Genomic DNA, 23,350 nt, shown 5'->3' on the forward strand with positions numbered 1-23,350 from the left:
CTGATTCCTCATCTCCTTGAGTGAGGCCTCTCCTGATCAGTCGATCTGTATTGGGTTGGCCAAAAAGTTCCTTCGGCTTTTAAGTAAAAATAAATAAATTTTCACCAAGAACTTTATTGAACAACATATTCACCGTTTTGTTCCACTACCTTCTGCCATTTTTCAGGCAACTTCATAATTCCATCTTCCCAAAACTTTTCACCTTTTTGAGCAAAGAACTGTTCCAGGTGCCTTTTACAGTCTTCCAGGGAATTGAAAATTTTCCCATTAAGAGAATTTTGGAAAGACCGAAATAAATGGAATAATTCCATCTTCCCAAAACTTTTCACCTTTTTGAGCAAAGCACTGTTCCAGGTGCCTTTTACAGTCTTCCAGGGAATTGAAAATTTTCCCATTAAGAGAACTTTGGAAAGACCGAAATAAATGGAAATCCAAAGGTGCAATGTCTGGTGAATACAGGGGATGAATCAGAACTTCCCAGCCAAGCTGTAACAGTTTTTGCCTGGTCATCAAAGAAACATGTGGCCTTCAGTTATCCTGACAGAAGATTATATGCATTTGCTGTTGACTAATTCTGGATGCTTTTCATCGAGTGCTGCTTTCTGTTGGTCTAAGTGGGAGCAGTTCTTGTTGGAATTAATGGTTTGGTTTTCTGGAAGGAGCTCATAATAGAGAACTCCCTTCCAATCCCACCAAATACACAACATCACCATCTTTGGATGAAGACCGACCTTTGATGTGGTTGGTGGTGGTTCATTTCACTTGCCCCACGATCTCTTCCGTTCCACATTACTGTACAGTATCCACTTTTCATCGCCCGTCACAATTTGTTTTAAGAACAGAACATTTTCATTACGTTTAAGTAGAGAATCGAATCGCGCGCGGAAATACAGTCAAGAAGGTATTTTTCTCACTTAACTTAATGTGGAACCCAAACATCAAAGCAATTAACATAACCAAGCTGGTGCAAATGATTTTCAGCGTTTAATTTGGACGTTCTGAGTATGTTGGCGATCTCCTGGGTGGTATAATGTTGATTGTTCTCAATTAATGTCTCGATTTGATCACCATCAACTTCAACTGGTCTACCTGACCGTGGAGCGTTGTCCAGAGAGAAGTCTCCAGCATGAAACTTTGCAAACCACTTTTAACACGTTCGATCAGTCACAGCACCTTCTCCACGAATCGTTTTTGGTGATTCAGTTGCGTTCTTTACCTTTCTTGAAATAATAAAGCATAATATGCCGAAAATGTTGTTTTTCTTCCATCTTCAATATTAAAATGGCTACACAAAAATTCACCAGTTTTGATAAGTTTTTTTTAATGCACGCTAATATGAGAGCTGTCACAATACAATCTAACAAAACTGTTTAGAATGAAGTTAAAGACAACTAAGCGCTACTTACTAGAGCCATCTTACAGGAAAAAACCGAATGAAACTTTTGGCCAACCCAATAGTTACAAACACCCACACATCCCTCACGCCCACTCCCAGACTTTATTTTTCTCCGGGGCATTTATCAACCATCTAACATACTCCACATAGTACTTACATATTTTATTATGCTTACCCCACCTACTAGAAAATGCAAACTCTATGAGGACAGGAATTTTTGTCTGCTTTGTTCATGGCTACATCCCAGCACATGTACAGTGCCTGGGATAAAGTAGGTACTCAGAAAGTACTTGCTGGGAAGGAGGGAGAAAGGCAGGGAAAAAGGGAAGCAAGGAAAAGGAAAAAAAAGTGAGAAAGCAGTTAATTCTGTATGTTCAGCATAACATATGCTAGTAAAACAATTTAATGACAAGTCAAGTTTTCACACATTTTACCTACTGTCCACGTGTCACAAGCCTGACATCTTTGGAATATCATTCCATACCACAGAAACCTGTATCTATCAATTTGTAGTGATATTATACTCTGTATTTGAGTAAATACCCAATAAAGATACATATATCTGCTGGATTAAATCTACTTATTTGGTTGTTAAACCTGGGTGTCATATAAGAAAAGCCAGTATTTCTGTACTGTATCTTATGCAATGGACATTCATAATATTAAGGAACCTTTCTTTGGAAATTAGAAATACTATCAGCCAGCTAGAAATAACATGAGACAGACAAGAAACCATTATATATATTAAAAAAAAAAACCTTTTTAATTCTGATTGCCAAATTATTTAAGGCAGGTATAAAAAAGGAAAGCATTCAATATACATTTTACATAAAATAAACTAGATTACAGCATAAAACAAGTAACCAGGCAATGGCGTTAAAGTCTCTCTCTTCTAAAACTGGATAATTGTAAACATTAAAAAAAAAAAAAAAAAAAAGGACTGCAGGACTATTCAAGTAATAGAACAATCACAGATGTCTCTGGTATGCAGGCTATTGGGTTATTTGCCATTCAAGATTATCAAAAATGACACCTCATTATTCACAGATGCTCATTATTTCCCCGTTTTAATCTTTACATTATATACAGCACAGTTTTTGTGGTACTGGCAACCCCATGCCTTCCAAAAGTATTTTTTCCACAATACACAAGTACAAACAGTGACTACAGGAACATTTTACACTGATGCATCTTAACAGGAGCCACCAAACAGACATCTAAATTGTACCCAAGTGTCGTCATCACAGCCTTTCTGAAGGGCTTACGGGAAATATATGAAGGATATGCAAGGTTCAGGCACACTGATACATAACATTATTTATTTACAATTGAAAAGCAAAAGGAAAAGAAAGTAAGCAGCCTTCCGTGGCTAACACTTCTCAATTTGACAAGCACATCTTTTATCTCCTTTACTGAGCAGTTTGCGACCCGGCAGCAGACCCTGTGTGTACGAGCCTGGTTACTGATACAAAAAGTAAAGAATATATATATATATATATATATATATATATATATATATATATGTGTGTGTGTGTGTGTGTGTGTGTGTATATACATATATGTTTACGTATATATATATATATATATATATATATAAAACAGAAGTTTAATTACAGCAACATTTGTTACTCTCTGATAAAATCTGTAATTTACAAAAATGAAATGACTGGTTTTTGCCTGCCATTAAGGCATTTCAAATTAACACCATGGAACTGATGTCTGTATAAAGCGCTTCCCCATGTGATCCAGTCACATGACAACGTACATTTCCAATCTTGTTATTCTCTGCAAGAGAAAAGAAAACCTTAGCAGAGGGGTTCCATCCACATTTGACACTGAAAATATGAAAACTGTAAGACCAACAGACATTTTAATTCTATTCAATTCATGGACCTCAATTCCATAGAAAGTGAATGAACACAAGGGTAATGACAGACAACGTGAAAAATAAATTATTTTCCTTTTTAAAACAACTTGAGGGGTAATTGAAAATATCAAAGAACAAACATTACCTTTAGCACTATGGAAATACATTCCTCCATTTGCAACTTCATTTTTAAACATAATAAAACAAAGGGAGTCATGGTGAATTATTTTAACAAAGAAGTGAAGACAACCTAAGAAAGTTTCAACCGTTTAAGACACAGGTCAGTTAATTACTAACATGCATTACAGCTATAAGAATGGAATAGAAGTTGCATGTGAAGCATAGTGGTAAAATAAGCACATTCACTCCAACATCAAACCCTTAGGACCTAAGTGTTTGGTCTAAAAAGCCTACACTTGCTTCCTCCCACCATTAAGATGTCTCTATCTAGAAAACTGATTCAAAACATAGAGGCTATTTACCTTCTTTGTGCAGGAAACATTCCTGATGCAGATGCCTGGGCAGCTACCTGCTGAGAGGCAACGAGGGCAGCAGAGGTCAAGCCTAATGGGGAAAAAATGCAGGGTTTCTGTGACTTTCAGAAACGTAAAAGTAGATGCAGGCCCAATGGTGAAAGGCGACAGACCCCGTGAGTAGCCATCTATCCTTGCTACACACACACATGAAATGTTTCATGCATCAAGGACAGACTACAAACTGCTCAGTCTAACCAGTACCCATCCCTTCATTGAATACGCTGCGGTTTTCTTAATAGCTATTCAAAGTGAATACAGCATTCCATCTCTCTGGCTCTGCACGGTGCTAAATGGTTTGCACACATTCCTGAATAGGAAGCTCAGGAGAAATGACAGGTACCAGGTAACAACAGGAATCAAAAGTCACAGTGAATTATAGAAGCGACACGCTATTTGCTTAGAATACAATACTTTCAGAATAACTTTTATCATTTTAACGTTTTCCCCAGGGATTGAACACCAATGTATCCCATCAGGTACATGGAATCACTGAATTGAACTTAGAAATAATCTTAACTTTTACCCTGTAAGAGAAAGGGAGCAGTAAGAGAATGTAATAGCTCCAAATGGCAAGAAGTTGCCTAATAGGAAATTCTTTAAAATTTTTTAAGAAAACCATACTGGAAAAAAATAGAGGAAACAAATGTAAACTTCGGGAAGATGACTCTCTCCTTCTATGTCCTCTATGGTCTCTTTTAACACCACTATTGGACACCAAGTAACATGAGTTGAAGAAATTAAAATGACCCCTTCACGTGTGGATAGCGCTTCCTACTTTTGGAAGTACCTTCAAACATATTATTGTTTGTTATTATTGTTTTCAGACAGCAGAGTAAGAGGCAACTTGGCAAGCAGTACAAACCCAACTGTGTCCTTCCAAAATTCCCATGTGGAAGCCTTAACCCCCCAATGTGACTGTGTTTGGAGATAGGACCTATAAGGAGGTAATTAAGGTTAAATGAGGTCCTATAGGTAGGGCCCTGAACCAACACGATTAGCGTCCCTATGAGAAGAGACACGGGAAAGTAACTCTCTTCCCCCCTGCCCACCAGCTCCCCCCACGCACAAAGAGGTCACAGGAGCACACAGCAAGACAGCGTCCGTCCACAAGCCGGGAGGAGAGCTCTCACCAGAAACCAACCATGCTGGCATCCTGATCTCAGACTATAAGCCTCCAGAACTATGAACAGAAATACATTTCTGTTGTTTCAAGCCATAAAAACTGTGGTATTTTGTTATGACAGCCAAAGCTAAGACAGCAAGATCCTAGCAAGTGATCTGCTGGTAAAGACGGTGCCACTCCCCCGCCCCTGCCATGAGGTGACAGAGCTAGGACAAATGCTCAACTAAAACATTCCAAACTGAAGGTTCCTCACGTCAGTTGCTGTGACTCTTTAAAAATGTTTCTCCTCTTTACTGAAAGAGTGCCAGGAGTGAAGGGCTGGATTAGGTTATAAAAAATGTTGAGCCTGATTACATGACTCCCGTTACTTCCATGGGAAAAAGAGCAATTTCAAGGCCTGCAGAGATCAGGGCAAGTCATCTCACCAAAGCCTCCCACCAACCCTCCCTGTCTTCCACAATTTCCCCGCAGCAGCTATCCGATCTTCTGATTGTTATATTCAGTGCCCCAGACACTGGCCACCACCGATAACATCAACAAGTGACAATTATTAAGTGGTAGCCATTTCACTTCTCAACAGAACACAGAGATGTGGGAATAGCCTTAGTTGTGTCCCAAGGAAATACCAGGAAAGAAGTGTTAAAAAACCCTCCCCAGAGTTAATTAACTCAAAGGTCAACCTTTTCATTTGAAGACAAGAAAGGCAGTTTGGGCAACTGTTTTCCAAAGCAGGATGAACAGAGGCACAAGTAAGACAGAGCTGCTGACCTTGGAAAGGGTCGTATTGCCCAGGGATGAGTGGGTACCCCATGCCCACGTGGGTGTGGTGGTGTGTATGCAGGTGCCTCTGGCCGAAGGGGGAGTGGCGGTCCCTCTCCCTCTCCGCTTCCCGTTCCCGCTCAGCTGAAGCCTTTTCCACAGGCTGCAACAGAAAAGAGAGAGATTCCCCCCTTAATCCTCTGAACAGCAATTCGGAGGAGCACAGGAAACCACCTTGCTCCCTTTGGCAATACGTGCTAACGATTAAAAAGTAAATACACAGACACTTAAAAATTCTTTATTAATGGAAGATCATTTCAAAAGACATGCATTAGTTTCAACTGGAATTGAGCCAACACTAAAGTACTGCTCCACGCCAAAGCAGCATCAATGTTTTCCTCAAATGACCAAACTAAGAGGACCTCTCTCATCTCACTCATAATTGCAGGTTTAGAATCGACCCAATTTCTTCCTAGAAACGACTTGCACATGGGGATCAGGAGACGAAGGAGTTGTAGAGATTTCTTTAAGGTCAAGTTTTCTGATTACTCTTCTATATTAATTACAATTTGTGAGGGGAATGTATCTCACAAATTTAAGCCTATCTTTATATTTGCCTCCATCGAGAACATACATCCTAATATTATACGTTAATATCAAGCAAAGCAAATCATTGCCGTACGCCTCCGGAAGTATTCCAAAATCTCTCAATCTTTGAACACTCAGAGAAGTTCCAGTTCTCCCAAATCATACTTTGGTTAAGGATCGTGGGTTTCCGAGACATTTTTACCCACTAGAACTTAACCACCCTTTCGCTAAAGTTCTTTTTCTTACTTGAAAAAAATCTTCGCACTAGAAGGAGTACTCTTAGGAAAAGAGTCATGAATCATCTTTCTCGGTTTCTTTACAGAGTCTCAGGTAGACACACTCAGGCGCACATTACAGTGCCCATATTTTAATTTATTCCGAACTTCTCTTTTCTAGGCAAGAACTACCACATCCTTTGTATTTTCTCTCTTCCCAACTGTCTCTAGGACTAGCAATTGCACTTTTCTGGGGGAGGTGGGTGTGTGGCAGTGGAGCCGTCTTTCACAAAGACACACGTCTGAATCACTTCCGCAGGGTTACAGGGATGTGTGGAGGAGTCAAGGTCAAAGCAGAACAGAGACAGCCACCACTCCTTAGCCAAGTGACTCACTCTGGCACACGAGTGCAACACAAATATTTCGCGCCCAAGGTCGGTTCCTATGAATTTAAACGTCCGGCTAACAAGCATCCTCCTGGGTAAGCAAGGTATAGATTTTCCAACAGAAAAGACTGCTGCTACCTTACACGGTTTAACAATTTTTTCCCCCATGTATGAAAGCATCTTATTTTTGAACATGCCATTCTTTCCATATTAGACTAAAAAAGCACCCTGAAATCACAGCTGGGTTCCAAAACCATTTATATTTCAAGACTGTTCTCTAGCTTGTCCGCTTTTCTCCCCCTGAAACATAGTACTTGTAAGTGACGACAAAAGGAGGCATACAGCGGGAGACTTGCTGCGGTACTGGCTGGCGTGCTGGTGGAGCAAATCCAGTGCTTTCGATTCAGTGGTTGTTTTCGTGGTGATGCTAGGGCTGGTATTGACTTTCTCTGCCTCTTCTCTCCCTGACATCTTCCCGTAAACAGGGTAATGAAATCCTGGCGAGAGATAGGCCCCTGCAGATACACAACAAATGCCACATCAAGTTACAGACGACATCTTAAAAAAAAAAACAAAAAAAACAACAAATACCATTTGGATGACACGAATTTGGGACAAGAGTCGGAGATCTTAAAGTAGGGAATATTGCATTAAGAATGGGCTACGTCATCGTTAAACTGTATCTAGGTTCTCCGATTCTCTTCTCCCAGTTAATTCAGCCTGATGATCAGAGGTTTCTAAAAAGAAATGAGCTTACAGCCATTTCATATGTTTATGTGTCCATTTAACGCCAAGGAATAGTAACTGTTATGATTATGACAGTAAGTGCTCAGAATATTTTCCTAGGCCATAAAGTATCTGTCAGTCTAATGGCTGCAGCAGAGCATCAGAGCCTATGGAAGCTAGAGCTAAGGACTCTTGACATTTCGCCTAAAAAAAGAAAAATCTTCCATGAAATCCGTTTCATCTTTGGGACTTCTTTAAGTAGCATTAAATACAAGCCAAACAAAGGTCACTCTTGAAGCATCTAATTTATCCTGAGTTTTAAAATAGCTAGTATTTGAACACAGACTCTTCCCTCCAATACAGTGAGAACCCGTGACACGTACCAGGGTAACTGTGCATTAGGACGGGAGAAACAGCCCGGTATGCAGGGTGGCTGGGGTCATACATCTGCGGGTAAGGGTAAGCATGCAAGTACTGTATGTAGGACTGATGCTGACTCATGGGGGAGGAGACGGCCACTCTGGCTCCCCGAGAGTCCTTCCAGTTCACGGGAGTCTTGCGATCATCGTTTTTCAGCTTGTTCTCATCCAAGGATTGAGAATCAGGACGCTTGGCCTCTTTGGGCTCCTCTTTGATGCTCGTTAACGATACAGGAAGGCTGGGCACACCACCCTCTTTGTTGGGGGTTTTCCTGGGACTATCCTCTTTTAGTTTCTTTTCTCTATCAAGTTCTTCTGACTTTTGCGGGTCTAGGTATTTGGGTTGGTATACATAATGATGCCATGTCCTTGAATCTGGATCCTGGTTTTGAAAAAAAAAAAAAAAAAAAGACTTGTTTCAAAATTTCAATTTTCAAGAAAAACTCATTCATTACCATGACAGCACGATTACTATTACTTCTAAGTTAACATTTATTTATATGCTCACACTGTGCAATGAGCTTTACCGCCTCCTCTTACAGAGGAATAATGTCTGAGAGGTAGGCATTATTAATAATCCCTTTTACAGAAGACAAAAGCTAAGTTTTTCAAGCTCAAGTAATATCAGGGTCACGCCGCTGCCCAGTTTGTGGAGCTGAGCTTCAACACTTAGCTCTGCTGGAATTCAGAGCTGGGCTGTTAATGTCAATTCTTCACATTAAGTAACACCCTCAGACATATTTAATCTAACCTCATTTTCCTTTTAACATCTCACACAAGTAAAAAGAATTCAGAAAACTCGAGCTGATAACAATGTTTTACTTACTGTTTAAGTAAGTTTTACTACAGTTTAAGTAATTATTGTATCAATTTACATCATTTAGAGGGGAAAACTCCTGGTTTCCTAATACATTTTCTTCACCTACTGCAGCTGAGGCTTAATATAACTGCATCATGTCTCATTATGTGCTAACATCTTAATCAAAACAAAATTAAAAATTAACAGGACACATTATGGCTTTTCTACCAGGAAACAAAGGCATCCATAAATCTCCCAAACTGTATAGTTCTAATGCAGCTCTGTGAAGTCACAGCTTGATTCGAGCCTCCAGAAGTGGGGAAACTGAGGGTCCTTAAATGACCTTTGTGACCCGCCCATGCCATTCATGATATAAACCCACTGGGTATCTAGGGTTAGGGCCCAACTCTGGGACGGAAATGAACATGAAGAAAGGATTCTGTCGCTCTGATTCATTCACCAGAGACCTCTAAGCCCCGCCTCCCTCTCAGTGGGGGCTGGGATGCTGGGACAAACCAGAATTAATACTCGTGGGACTGCAGTTGAGTCAGGACGTCTGAACTGTGACAGAAAGTGCTGGCACATGTGTGGTTTCATGGTGACCGATTTTCAGGTGTTGGCACATTTAACCTCAGACTGGCTGACCACGGGGGCTCTGGGATGACTGCCTGAGGCCCATCCGCCCAGACTCCTTGCTCTCCTTACAAGCGAGAAGCACTGAGCTCTGCTCTGGGGCCCTTAATGTAGAGCATAAAACGGAACTCTAGGCACCTCAAGACACCCCGAGTTTCATTAAAAAGATGAGTGGGAAATGTGAATTTAAGATCTCCGCCTTAATATGCCCGGAAGATGCCAAAATGAATTTGAAAATGTAAAAGAACAAATTGTTTGAGTGGTCAGACTCAGAATATCAGAGTTACAAGAGAACTCAGCCACTATGGGGTAGAATTCCCTCACTCTGGACTCAGAAAGAAGTTAGGGGACCTCATCAGAGTCAGTTGGTTCATGGCAGGGAACAAGAGTCTGCAAAGCACATGGCCAAGGTTCTTTTCACTACACAGCATGACAAGGAAACGGTGAGCAATGTACATTTCAGAGGTACACAAGAACTCCCGAGAAATCATTTAAAATATTTTTCAGGAGAAGAGGCATCCAGCCTAAGGAACCCTGGGGTGGATTTCCTGTGAAGAACTCTTAACCAGATCAAGCCCAGCCATGTACGAGTCTCAGACTGCTCTCTCTCTGTGGGGACCACACTCCACAATCTTACTTGTTTAAATCTCGAGGTTGGGTCTACACCTGTCTGCTTCATAGAGTCCATGACAGATTTCATTTCTACAGCCTCCTTAATAAGCTGGTGGTTTTCCATCTGCTTAGCTTTGAAGCTGTCGGCCTGAAGCTGCTGCTGGTGATTGGAGAGAAGCTGTGATTTACCTGTCTCCTCAGATTTATTAGGCACTGACGGCCCTAGTTTAGAATGGTTTTTGTTAGGCTCCGGAGTAGAGGGAGCTTTTGAGATTGTGGCCGATGGCATGGTTTTCTGTTTACTGTCCTCTTTGCCCAGCTCTTTCAAGGGCAGCTCAGTTTTCCTTTCACAGTCTCCCCTCCCAGTTTGGGCCATTTTCTGCTCTGCCAGCCTCTGGTCCTCATAGTACTTCTCATACTGCTGTCTATAGGCAGGGCTGGTGGCCATCAGAGACTTCTGGTCCATATAGAGCCCGTAGGCGTACTGGCCATAATACAGTGACTGAGCCAGGGCCGGGTGTCTCTGTGTGATCACCGATTGGTGCTGAGGCTGTAAGGATGCAGAATTATGGTCCACTTTCTTGGCCTCGAGCTGCTCTGCCTTGTCTTTCTTATCTGCATCTTCCTCAGACTCCTTCTTGATCTTCATTCCCTGCGCGGTCCCGCCGTTCCCAGCTACAGGGGCGCCGACCTGCCCAGGGTGCATGTAACTTGGAGAATAATAAGGATCGTAGCCATGGTAATAGGGAGAGTGGGACTCTTTCATCTGAGATGATTGTGCTGTCGTTGAAGAATGCCCTTTTACAACACCGTCCTTACTAGAAAGGATATCTGACGGGGAACTGGCCTTCGACCTCACGCCCTCCGACCTGCTGTCAGAACCGCCGTCATCGGCAGCATCAGAGATGTCCGAGTAGGCAGGGCTGCTCGTCTTGGCTGCGGAACTCTCGGCCCCATTCTGGGTCAGCACGTGCAGCGGGGCCACGGGCGCCTGCCCGTTCACCAAAGCGCTGCACTCCATCCTCGAGGCACTCCCGATGGAAGGGCTGGGAGCATTGTCGGTGAAAGTGTAAACCTTATCAGCCTCGGCTTTGATACTGGCCATCCGACTCTCTTGCGACTCGGACAGTCCGTTCGCCAGCCCTTCATTCTTGTTGAGATGGTCCTTTAAAAAATGCCCGGAGGCATCTCTGCCAGCCCCCTTGGCGTCCTCTAGTTTGCCCGGCTTCGCATCCGTTTTCGGGCTCCCCGTCTCCTTCCCTTCTTTGTCCTTCAGCTTCCGCTTCTCCTTTTTCTTTTTGTCTTTGAGCGACACGAGAGCTGGGTTCACGGTGACGGGCTCCCCCATAATCGTGGGCTTTGGCTGAATGGGCTTTAACGGAGGACTCTTTGGTGTGGCCTGGACCGCCGTGGTTGTGAGGGAGGGCAGTCCGGGTATGGTCCCCGTGGTGGTGCCCGTAAAGGCTGCAGTGGGAATAGCGATTAGCTGTGGCGGCGTTGGGGCCGGAGCGGGGGCAATGGGCCGGGCACTTTTAAGCTTAGAGAGGTTTTTGTCCATTTTGCAGCTGTTGGCTTTTTTGCCCTTTTCTTTCTCTCCCAAACTTTTCTTGTCGATTAAGCCTTCTGCTTCCAGTTTGGGCATTTCGGCAGCCAAACTGCCGTCTGCTGCCGAGCAGCCGTCTACGGTGGCCGTCATGTTGGAGATGACGGGAAGGTTGTTGAGGTCACTGTTGAGGCCCTTCTTTTTGCCAGAATTCTTCCCAGGCTTCGATCCGATAACAGAGCCCGGGCCATTGCTCATCAGCTCTCTCTTCCCCTTGGGGGTTCCGGGGGGGTTCCCCGAGCCAGGGGACACCGGCGCCTTCACCTGCTCGTAAGTCGATACACTTGTGCTTGGCTCGCTGCATTCCAGCGCCACGTTGCTCAAGGCCTCCTCGCAGTCCGAGATCTTGCCCTCGCTGTCCGGTTCGAACTCCAGCTTGTTCTCTGGGTCTAAGTGAGCATGAGCCTGGTGGTACCTGAGGCCGTTGATGTGCTTGTACTTCTTGTTGCAGTTTGGGTGCGGACAGTCAATCAACACTGGAGAAGAGCAGCCCTGGTCCAAAAAAGTCGTCTCTGGTTTCCCTTGAGGGGTGGTGGGAGTGCTTCTCGAATTTGTGCGGACACGCTTCCCGGGCTTGCTGTCCTCGGAGCTGGAGTTCAGGTCTAGCTCCATCGGAGGCTTGTTTTTCCTTTTGTTGGTGGAGGAGGGGCTGGCTTTGATGTCCTCGGCGGCACAATTCGGTGGTGTCCTTCGCCCGCTGGCATTGAGGCTGCCCCGCCTCCCTTTCCCATTGGCCCCCCCTCTGTTCTTGTTCTGCAGCCCCCTGGACTCTGTGAAGCTGGCCTCCGAGCCCGGGGCAGCTGCGGTAGACCTTGCTCTTTTCCCCCGGCCCCGGCCCCCTCTCATCTCCAGGTCGCTGGTCGGTGACTCGCAGAACCTAGGGAAGCAAGTAACAGATGTCAAAACGAGCATCCCCAGAGGAGCCAAGTGAAATCACAAGGCACGCAATGCAGCAAAGAGCAGGCAACACCCCAGCAGCTTGAGGGCTGGGCCCAGATAAAGAAAAGTCACCCAATTCTTCCACTGACAATTTCAACACCTGCAAAAGAACAGGCTACCAATGGCTTATGTTCTTCCTCAGAAAACCAGCTCGGGTAGCTAAGTTTCCAATCCAGTTCAAATTCCCATATTGAGAAAAAGAAAACAAAGGAGAAAGAGAAGGGGCAGGAAGTAGCGATCTCCCTACAAAAAAGCAACCCAGCATCTGCATTTTACTGTATTCAATCCTGAATTGCTCATTGCTCTTTTGCCTGGTTTCAATTACAAACTGACTTTTATGTAATATTAATCTCTCTCGGTAGTCTCCTTGCAAAGAGAGGATGGGGGAAGGAGAGAGTAAGAAGAGGAAGGAGGAGAGAAAAACAGAGCCTGAAATCAAAGGCTCCATGCCTACCTGGGCGGGGCCCAGTCGTGCTTGGTGCAGTCCAATAAGGTCCCTACATAAGTTTTGTTCCTCCACGTGACATTGACCACTAGGACACCTGCAGGAGTGGGGAATGAAGACGGACCAGGGTTAGCATAAATTACTCAATTTCCAGTTCATTTATTATTACTATTCTTTTTACCAGCAAAGCTCTATTCTCATTTGCTTTCAAAAGCTGTGGTTTGCATTCTTCCTCTTTCTGGTTTCAGTGACCTCAAGCAAAAACCCACAGGAAATCGTGTGTGTGTGTTCACGAGCATACGCGCGTGGTACAAAAGGGTAAGGGCTGCGTGTGAGAGTGTAATCAAGATACTGCTGACAGAAGGAAATGGTTTTTGCCATGTCCTGCTGTAAAACAGCAACACTCACCTCTTAATTTTTCTATTATTACACATAATTGCTTTCGTTTGGCAAGCAGCCAACAAAAACTAAGCCCCAGTTACCAGTGCTTAAACCAGAAGGTTACTGAAAGGGATCGGTTTTGCTTCCAATTCAACAATATAAAATAGCGGTGATTTTTATTTAGGAAAAAAATGATGTGCATGCACAAAAATAGGTCTAGAGCGGGGGAAAGCGGGAGCTTAGAGTTCAGATAGCAGACAATCAGCTATGATTTCTCTTTCCTAATCCTCCCCTCTCTGGCTTTGTGAGACAAGAATCAGCCTTGGTATGGTATCTGTTTCACTGTTTGGTCTTGTTTCATATTAAGGACTCCTAAAATAGCCCTCTTAAGAAAATAAATGTGCACAATAGGTTTGCTCTTGGGGTTATCTTTAGAATCAACTTTAGTAAGCATTTGCCACAGAGGCTTAGAAAAAAAAAAAAAAACAACCACCTCAAAACCAACACGCTTGTTTCCTGCAAGCCATTCTGCTTTTCCCAACTGCTTTGCAGACAGACAATTTAATTTAGCACTGCATCTGTGAATTACTAAACTTAAGTGCACTTAGTATACCAAATGTCACAGGGAAACAAAATATAACATCCTCTTTATTTCTCTAGAGGACAAGTGCCATATTTTTTTTAAACTCACTCCTTTAAAGCATACAGTAAAAGGACCTGGATTTGGAGACACACATAAAATATAAGGGTAAAGAAATAAAGTATTTAAGTGTGTCTTAGTTTCTATAAAGCACCACTCCCCCTTCTTTCTTGGAAACACCAAGGGGCAATACTCAAAGTCTATTTCTAGCTGGTTTACTCGCTTGCTCACTGCCATTTTGAATTCTGCAGAAAATCTGTACTGAACTCCTTTGTGGTAAGGGACACCTCACAAGGTAAGACTCATTTCCTTGGGAATGTCTTTAACAGCAGGTAAAATATTTGCATCGTTGGGACTCAAATAGTGGGGAAGGAAGGATTTCTTTCAAAAGGCCCAAAAAGAGATTTAAAAATTGTTTCCCATATGGTCTGTGTTACTATTACTTAGGTGACAGCTGAACTTACTCACTATATCAATGGGGGTTGCGGGGGGGGGGGCGTTGGGGGGGAGTTAGCACGAAGCAAAGCAAGCATTTCCTCAAATCACAGTTGACTCCATTCTAATTCCTTCAGGGAAAAAAAAAATTAAAGCCATTGAGTATAAAAATTCTTATTGAGATGAGAATCGATGGTAATTAGGCATTTGGTCAAAATGTGCACAAGATGGAACAATTGGAGGAAAGGATTCTTTATGAGCACATCCCTTCAGGAAAAGGGAGGGGGTGGGAGACAAGGCGAAGGGGAAGACGAGCTGGTTTTCTCATCATCTGCTCTCTGGGGCACTGTGTGTGGTGTCAAAGACCTTTGCAGCTGCTTAAAATTCTTTAGCATGTCAGCTATATTTACAGTGCAAGAATCTATCTGTACTGCCAGAAGGGTACTGCATTTTAGCTTTAGACGCAATAGGCTGAAACACCGCGTTCCAGAGTCCCTAATGTAGCACAAATGTATAATTAAAATTGCTTGAAAGGAAACATGAAAGAAACAACAAACCCTCCATTCTTACAGTAATAAAATTAAAAACAGGAAAAGTCTGCACAGACACTTAACATTTGTCTGCAGTGAAAGGCTTTTGTTATTGCTTTTCCCCAAAGGGTTTCGCGTTTCCAGCAAATGACGGCCGCGGATTGGCCGACGCCTGCTGGGAACGCCGGCGTCTGATTGGCTGAGCCGAGGCCGGCCGCCCGGACCAGCGAGGCAGCAGCCTGGGATAAAGGAGCATCGCCAGGGGAAGAGGCGGCCGCGGTGGCTGGCTGGCCACGAGGCGAGGGCGCGTTCCCTGAGCCGAGGCTCTCTTGGGGACAGAAGGCTGCCCAGCTCCGTAAATCAACGCGGGCTGATCGGTGTGTTGAAAGGCTACTGTCCGCGTGACCCTGCTGGCTTTCCCAGCACGACCCACACTGCGCAGCTCCACGCACACACATCACGCCAACCCGCTCACAACCCTCAGCATCAAATTCCTGGTCTCGGAAGAGGACAAAGGGAAACGTGCGGGCCGGAGAGAAGGACGGGACCCCAACACACAGTTAATCGTTGGTTAGGTGGGGTTATCGGGTGAAGCTGTCACATGGGAGAAACACAAGTTGCAACTTCCACGCTGCAAAGCTATTCCCATCGCCTGACGCTATTTCTTGAAGCCACACTCTTATATAAGTACAAGTGACAGTATTATAATCATTATCATTCTTAAAAAAAAAAGTCTATTTTCAACTTCAAAGGGCCTCAATAAGTCAGCCTAATTTTCCTAGAACCCCTCTATATTTTAAAAAATGTTCAAAATAAATGCTCTACTCCCTGGAAGATTTTGAACAGTTTCTTAATTAAACACGTGTGCTTGGTGTATTTTTCTTTATATGCACAGTCCACAATGTCACGTAATATTTATGTCTGCCTAGAATTCACGTGCAAATACACGCACGCACATGTTTACACAGCCAAATCTGCTCTGTAATGGAATGAAGGCTTAAGGAATGCTTCTCATATAAACTACAAAGTGTACTGTTTCTTTGTCAGGAAGTCTATGTTTAGACAACATCCTATTGTGAGGGGCCAAGTACAAAGGTAATGTTTAGTTCTAAAAGATATAAACGGCTTATCAGTTTGAAGTCACAGCATCTAGAACACTTTGTAACCCATGGCCACATAAAGCAGACTATACTTTTTAAAGGCATAAATGCCCAACATGAACATGTGTCCTTCAGAAGCCCAAATTTGAATTTTTTAAACCTGGGCATGGTTATTTTTCTCATTTATATATAAACTAAAAACAAATGTACATTTATTCCAAAAAGAGTTAATATTTCTCTTACTACACATTTATTCCTTCAAACATCTGGCCAATTTGCAAGGTGCTGGGGACGCTCTGTACATGTCCTTTTCATCTTTATCTTCTCAGGTATCCCACCAGATTTATTAACTTCCCTTCCCACCCACAAACTGGGCATCGTCTTTCTCAAAATGCTAATAATGCCTGCCCTGTAACACTTTATATTTGAAAAATATCTTCAGATTATTACCAATAAAGTAAAATTAAAGCTGAAGAGAGCAACGGATGGTTTGGGTGTGCTTCCCACACAGGGTTTTCTTCTCTGTATTAAGGGTATGTCTTAGATACTGGTACACAATCTAAGCTGCTGCCGCCACAAAGCATATTACCGACTGGACACTTAGTAAGAAGGTGGTCTGTGTTCTATAACCTGAGCCCCTTCCTTATCTCTGTAAAAGCCTAAAGAGCCCTGAGATCCCATAAGGATTCCACATTCACAGTGTTCTATTATCTCCTCTTGTCAGTACCTCGCAGTTAAGTGTTCCCAGAGAGATGGTCAGGCCCATTAAGCACTTATTGTGCATCTACAGGGTATACAACACTAGGAACCTACTTGGTGCTACAGAATCAACCATGTTTTTTGCCTGTAACTCCATACAAACTCTATACTTTTAAGAGTCTGCAAACTTGTACCCGAACATAGGGATACCCTGTATTCCAGAAGTGGAAGTACAGTTTGCGTATTACCCATACTAGAGAGTAGGCCCCCTTAATCCATCTCATTAAACTAGACCCAGGATGTGACTTTCATAGTAACCGCCCTGCCCACAGTCCCTGCTCAGAGGGTAGTCTCAGGTGACTAGGCTCCTAGACCACTTATCCTAACCCTGGCCTCCTCGGACTGTTCCAGTGATGGGCAACTGAAGCAGAGGTAACTAAACAAGGACGTGCTTTGGGAATCTGAGCTAGTGGTATAGAAGGGAAAGTTGATAATAAGAGTAGAAACCTGTAGATCACAAGCTACTGAAGGGAGAGAGGACCAGGACGGAGACAAGGATATAACAGCTGTGAGACAGAAGCCAATGGGTAGTGCAAGGCCCTCATATTTGTGTGTCCCTTTTCCTGCCTGCTTCACCACTGACAGGGTGGAGGTGGGGCGGGGGAGGCGGTGTCTCCCCAGGACCCAGGACTGTCCTGATAGTTTCCAGTCATCTTGTTAAAAAGTTGTTCCTGGTTCTGAACTACAATCTGTCTTTGAACACCCAGGTCCTGGCTGTGCCTTCTGATCCCCTATAGATAGTCCACTTGACAGCCTTTCACCCACGCAAGGACAACGACCACGTCGATATTCCCTTTGCCTCCAGTTGCCCTCTTTTTTCCCCTCCAGCATACACAAGTTTCTTCAACCATTCTTGATATCACACTTTTAATTGCCCTGGGAAAAAAACCTTTAAAGATGGACTTGACCAAATCCCCAAGGAGAGTTCAGGTTCCTAATGAATGAGGAGCAAGCAGAGACCAAGTCTAACGTTCTCTCTTCTGTGAATCCTCTCCAGACACACAGACCATGCATACCACCAGAAAACGGCCACTCCCTCCTGAGTCCCTGCTATGCTCCATCCAAGTCCTCTCCCCAGTAGATGCTCCCCAGAATCCACGGTTTCCCTCTGAGTCCACAGCTAGACACTTTCTCAGCCTCCTCCCTACCGGTTAGACGTGCTCCTGTCCCTCAGTTCTATCAAAGGCAAGTGAACTGATAAGTGCCACTGCCAGGCCTGGCCCAGAAGAATCTCCTGTGCATGTGCCTCAGACCTCTTCACCTTCCTGGCTTGCTGGCATGGAGACTACAGCAACCCGGAAGGCCACAGAAGATGGCAGAGCCTCCTTCAGCTGGGACCCTATGACAAGGAGAACCCCCATCCAACAGGAAGACCGAATTCACTCCATTAGGTGAGCAGCAAATAAACTCTTACTGTTTGAACACTGCGGAGACTGTCTTAAACTACACGGTCCCTTTAAAACCTTACTCCACTCACATACACAAGAGGCCTGTCTCTTCCAATCCGACTCCTCTCCTTGAAAACATGAGCACTGTCTGCACCTACCGTACCTGTGGGCACAGTGCCCAGCACATGGAGGGAGTTCATTCGACTCCCAGGGGCTACTAGATGATGACTGAAGAAAATCGAGATGGGAATGCTACCCAGTGTCTTCTTTTCACGATCACCATACTTTTCCAATAAGCATCGTCTCCCACTAGCTTCAGGATGACAGGAATTCTCCACGGAGAGATTTTGCTTTGAAGATGTTATAAATATGGTTTATGAATGACTGTTTCTGGGATTTGTGAAGATGTTTCCTCAAGAACTGGGCAAATGCCTGATTTCCCAGCGGATCAGCCTAACTCTGTTTATAGTAGAGTTCACAGACTCTTTCAGAGTTTTTAAAGTGCCTCATCCCTGGGACAGAAGTCTTTTGCCAAGCACTGCAAATGCTGAATTTGGAATCCGACATCGTTTTTTGGCCCTCTTATTCACACTGCCACATCTGGATGGCCTGGGTGTGCACTTGTGCAGTAAACAGAAACCTCGCTCCAATAACACCGAAATGGAACCCATTTATGCCACAATCCTTTTTTTTTTTAAGTGTACACATTTCTTTCCTTCTTTCCATTTTTTTTTTCTAGTAGAAACATTAGTGACAATAGAAATGCCACAATATGCTGTTTCCTGAGTACAGGATAAAGTTCATGTATTTAGGATATCACATTACTCTCTCTTTTTATACAATGTGACTATTGTACAAGGTAGGATTTATCACCACTCCTCTGTACTGAACTCCCTCCTTCTAAAATTCTGTTGTGTCCAACACTGGTACTTTTTAAAAAGCTGAGTCTTGTCTAGTACACTTGTTCATGTTTCTGGCTTCAGAGCTTCAAACCTTCAGATAGGTCTTTCTTCAAAGGACAAAGTTGAGTTTATAATCATTGGGGGGAATTTTTAATTCACAACTGGGTTGCCAGTGAAGTACCTGACAGCCAAAGAACAGAGGGACCTTCCTATTACCTCTGCCGAGGATGTATAGAGCACCAAGCACCAGGACCGGGAAAATAAGTGTTGCGACATGACCAGAAAATGCAGTATTTTTTTTAAAAAAAGAGCTCTACTGCTGGGCTGAATGTTTGAAGAGTCACTTTAACCACATCCTGTAATCAAACCATCTGGAACACAGTGCTGCGATTAGTCACCCTGAACAGTGGGCTTTATCTGAACAAATAGTGTAGGCAATGGGGTTGGGAGATAGGGCAGTATTAACAAGGGGAAGTGTAATGAACTAAGCTTTATGCCCTAGTGTGCCGCCACCCCAGTCATAAACCCCAGAGACGCACTGCTCTGGTGTTAATGTCCTGCTTTATGAAAGCACAGTGAGCTTAAAGATTAAAGGAATGAAAGGCTAAAAATTGCTGGTTTGGATAGATGTTCTCTGTCGGCGGCTGGAAAATGCTGGCACCACGCTGTCTACGTTAATTATAACCTCTCCAATGACAGTTCAGCATTCCTAGTAGGGTTCCGTGTTATTTTCGGGATATTAGGAACAAGGTCGGTTTATGGGAGGACAGTTATGATTCTTTATTTGCCAGAGGTTAATCTGAACACTGAGACATTTCTTTCTGGTTCGTCTAAAGCCTGTCCGTAAATAACAAGAAAAAATGTAAGACCTTAATTCAAATAAATGTGTTAAACCAATACCAAAAAGCAATGGCATAAGGCTATTGTAATCTACACTTTAAAAGATGATATTCTTTCTTACTTGACTCTTATCTCTTGCAAAAGTACATTTGATCATCGGGATAGAATCTATGGAAATCTTAAAACAAAAAACCTGAAAGGATCGCCCCCCCCTCCAAATACATCGAATAAGCCCTAGAAGAGGGGGTGGGGAAACTTGGCTAAAGAAACCTTGTTTCCCCATGGGTCTTACAGTTTAATACACAAAAGAACAGAGAGCCACTTCCATCACTGTCACCTCCCCCGCAGCCTTTGTTCTGAGGCCTGATGAGCTGTATTGATTTGGGAAAATCATTGAGCTTCTTGGAAAACTAGACTCTCGCTTATTCACTGCCATCTATTTCTTTCCCGTGAAGACAGGTGGTCGATATCCAGTTGACTGGTCAGCGCAAAGAAGCTCTCGCTGCTTTTCTTTTCTCACTTCCCTAGAAACGTTATCCTTCCCCTCTTCTAGAAAATACAATGGCCTGTGAAGAAGTCTTGTGGGTAAAAAGGGGGAGCAGGAATAAGGCTCTTTTTGTAGGGCACCACCGGGAACACAGAAATGCTGTCCCACACATTTGCATGGGAGCCTGCACCACATATGTGGATGGTGACAGTATTTTCACTGACCGAGAATTACACAAGTTTTAGCCTTCATGAAAACTTTGATAGCCCAAGATATAATTTTTTAAAAATCAAAACAGATCACTAGAGCTCAAATAATATTTACTAAGAGATGCTTTACTTCTTTTAAATAATCAGTACTTATGTTTTAGCAAGTTTCATAGTTCACAGGTGTCATTATAGACATTTGGGGGTATAGCCAGGCTGCGTCCAAAGCCCCCTCACCCCCCCACCCCTGTGGCTCCCAAGAAGATGCTTTTCAGATTGTGATCCATCAGGGCTCAGCCAGAACACAACAGGTAAAGGATAAAAGATGAAGGAGGGAGAGAGAGAGAAGAGACAGAACAGAAAAAACACAGTCTCTGAGACAGACATTTGGAGCAATATAAATGCATTCACTGAACAGGTACCTGTGCGGAGTATATGTACACACGTACACATTTGTACAAAGAGGTTTCATTTCTTGTCTTTGAAAGTCTCAGTAAGGTATCCTTGAGGCTTGATAAGCGACAGCACCACTCTGGTTTCCAGGGCAAAGTTCTAAACTTGAATTTTCTCCTGCTCCTTTGCAGGCAGGCATTCGTTTATGTGAAATCAAATGCACTTAGATGAATGATTTCTAGTGCTGGCAGGTTTCTCGGGCCCTCTCCTTTTTGGAGGCACAACGTCCTCATTAGAGTAAGAGAATGATTTCTCATCCCCCCGCCCCCTTCTCTTTCTCCCTGGGAAGACGAGGGTTCAATGCCAACAGTAACAGAATGGACTCCCCTGCCCCAATCCAGTCTCACAAGCTTCAATTATTAGCTCGTTGGGAGATCATTTTTTCTTCCTTTAAATAAAAGCATTCCAAAGTTTGGGAAAGGTATTTGATAAGTATTTATTGAAGTAGGCCTGCAACGAGCCATGATAACGATATGGTTATTTTATTACCTCCTAACACATCGTTCCTTTAACAGGGTTATTTCAGGAGACAGCTAGGAGCCCTGGGCAGACAGCACACAGCCAGCATGCCCGAGGAGGAGAGGGAAACAGCCTCTATACACTCCCACTTGCAGCTTCGCAGGCCACTGAAGATAAGCAACTGGAAGAATGCAGGCCTTTCAAATCATCAGGCCCAGTCGTTTCCTGCACTTAATATTAATCACAGGATCTTTTCAGCTAACAACTTCTGCATCCAGGATCTCCACAATGCTGTTTCTGCAACTTGAAAAACAGGTAAATAGAACAGCAAAACCAGGCCACAAATCAACTATCCTGAGGGCAGAACCTTCCCCTCTACACCACTGCCCCTAAAATGAGAGTATTCTTAGGGCTAAAAGGAGGAAGAAAGGCGCAGGAAGCCATGAATTTGAAAGGTCATTTAACAGATACCTGCCCTGTCCCTATTTCCTGCTGCAGGCTGCAGTCTGTTTCATGCCCAATGCTCCCCCCGTGGCAGGAGCAGGGGAGCAAGGAGCAAGAGGGGAGGCAAAGTAATCACTGAGATGAATGAAACTGAAAGATGCAAAGGAAATAAAATCTAAGACTGAAGACCCTCACACACTTGGGGAAGGGGGTAGGCTCGGAGAAGGGTTATGAAGGCACCAGTTCTCCCAATACCCCTTATCACCTGTCTTCCTCACAGACCTCTTGTCGATCAATCTCGGTGGGTGATTAGCAGTTTCAGATTTAAATGCTAGTGAATTGCTTGTCAGAATCTGCGTTAACACAACTAGAGATTTTAGGACTGCATTTTAAAGTAATTTCTTACCATCCCCAGTCCTTGAAATACAAGGAGACAGTGGGAACCAATTGACAATTATGCTCATATCAAAAAGCTGCTACTGATGCATGTATCTCCCTGGGACTGAAGAGCCAGGCTTCATATAAATTATGATGCTTTATTTAAAGCCAGAGCGCTTATTTGCTTTTGTGCCAGCTCTGGGCCCTTTTCATCTGCAGCTCTACTGGGCCCAGGAGAGCACACATTCCTACAGCTCTGCTGGCCACCAGCTGTGTCCCCGTAAATCATAAAACCTCTGAACAAGCCATTCTTTACAAAGGCCAACAGCATTTACTGGAAATGATCACTCTGCTATTATTCCACTTGCTGAAATTTAAAATAGCAATTTACAACAGCAGCTGAAATACAAGGAACTGCCTCTCTCAATCGTGTGTGTACGTCAACGGGAAGGCTCTAATGTATCTGGCACACAAAGGGGTGTATTTTGTGTGTCCCCTAAGACTCACCATCTTTGCACATCTAAAAAGGAAATGAGGAACGCGGACGTCAGAGAAGCCAGAGTCAGCCTCGCAATGCAAGGCAATGGGATAAGTGAGGTTTCTGTCACTGGGGACCCTCCCTGTTCTCACCTGGAGGTGGCCATGGCCAGCAGGCAGCATGGGAGGTAATTCACACCCTCTGGTAAGTGAAGCCACATAATTATGGCTCAGGTTCAGAATGTAATAGAAAAAAAAATAATAAACTGAAGGATTAAGCCTAATCAAGCTCAGCCTGCAGTCAATTTTACTTCAAGGACTGGACAAGGAAAGAAGAAAGACTCAGAGTGACTGGGGATGGAACGGAACAGCCTAAACGCCTAGAGAGATGGCTCTGGAGACAGACCCAGCAGGCTCAAAGCCCA

The 23,350-nt window shown here is 43.8% G+C and overlaps 1 protein-coding gene across 4 annotated transcripts in view; it reads right to left on the reverse strand.

The window, feature by feature from the left end:
* Window positions 1-2,946: 2,946 nt before the first annotated feature.
* The window catches only part of ZNF608 (zinc finger protein 608), a 111,622-nt gene continuing 91,218 nt past the window's right edge, over window positions 2,947-23,350 (reverse strand). For 3 of the 4 annotated variants that reach the window (XM_028493173.2, XM_028493171.1, XM_024122186.3), the window contains 7 exons: window positions 13,056-13,143; window positions 10,085-12,539; window positions 7,980-8,397; window positions 7,213-7,385; window positions 5,691-5,844; window positions 3,746-3,827; window positions 2,947-3,181 (listed from right to left, as the gene is read on the reverse strand). In XM_028493173.2, the coding sequence (XP_028348974.1) occupies window positions 3,175-3,181; window positions 3,746-3,827; window positions 5,691-5,844; window positions 7,213-7,385; window positions 7,980-8,397; window positions 10,085-12,539; window positions 13,056-13,143 (3,377 nt within the window). In that variant the 3' untranslated portion in view covers window positions 2,947-3,174. Of the gene's footprint in view, window positions 3,182-3,741; window positions 3,828-5,690; window positions 5,845-7,212; window positions 7,386-7,979; window positions 8,398-10,084; window positions 12,540-13,055; window positions 13,144-23,350 lie in introns of those variants that run through there. The other variant, XM_024122187.3, reaches the window with a different exon arrangement.

Source organism: Physeter macrocephalus, chromosome 8 (assembly GCF_002837175.3).
Source record: "Physeter macrocephalus isolate SW-GA chromosome 8, ASM283717v5, whole genome shotgun sequence".
Classification (NCBI taxonomy): domain Eukaryota; kingdom Metazoa; phylum Chordata; class Mammalia; order Artiodactyla; family Physeteridae; genus Physeter; species Physeter macrocephalus.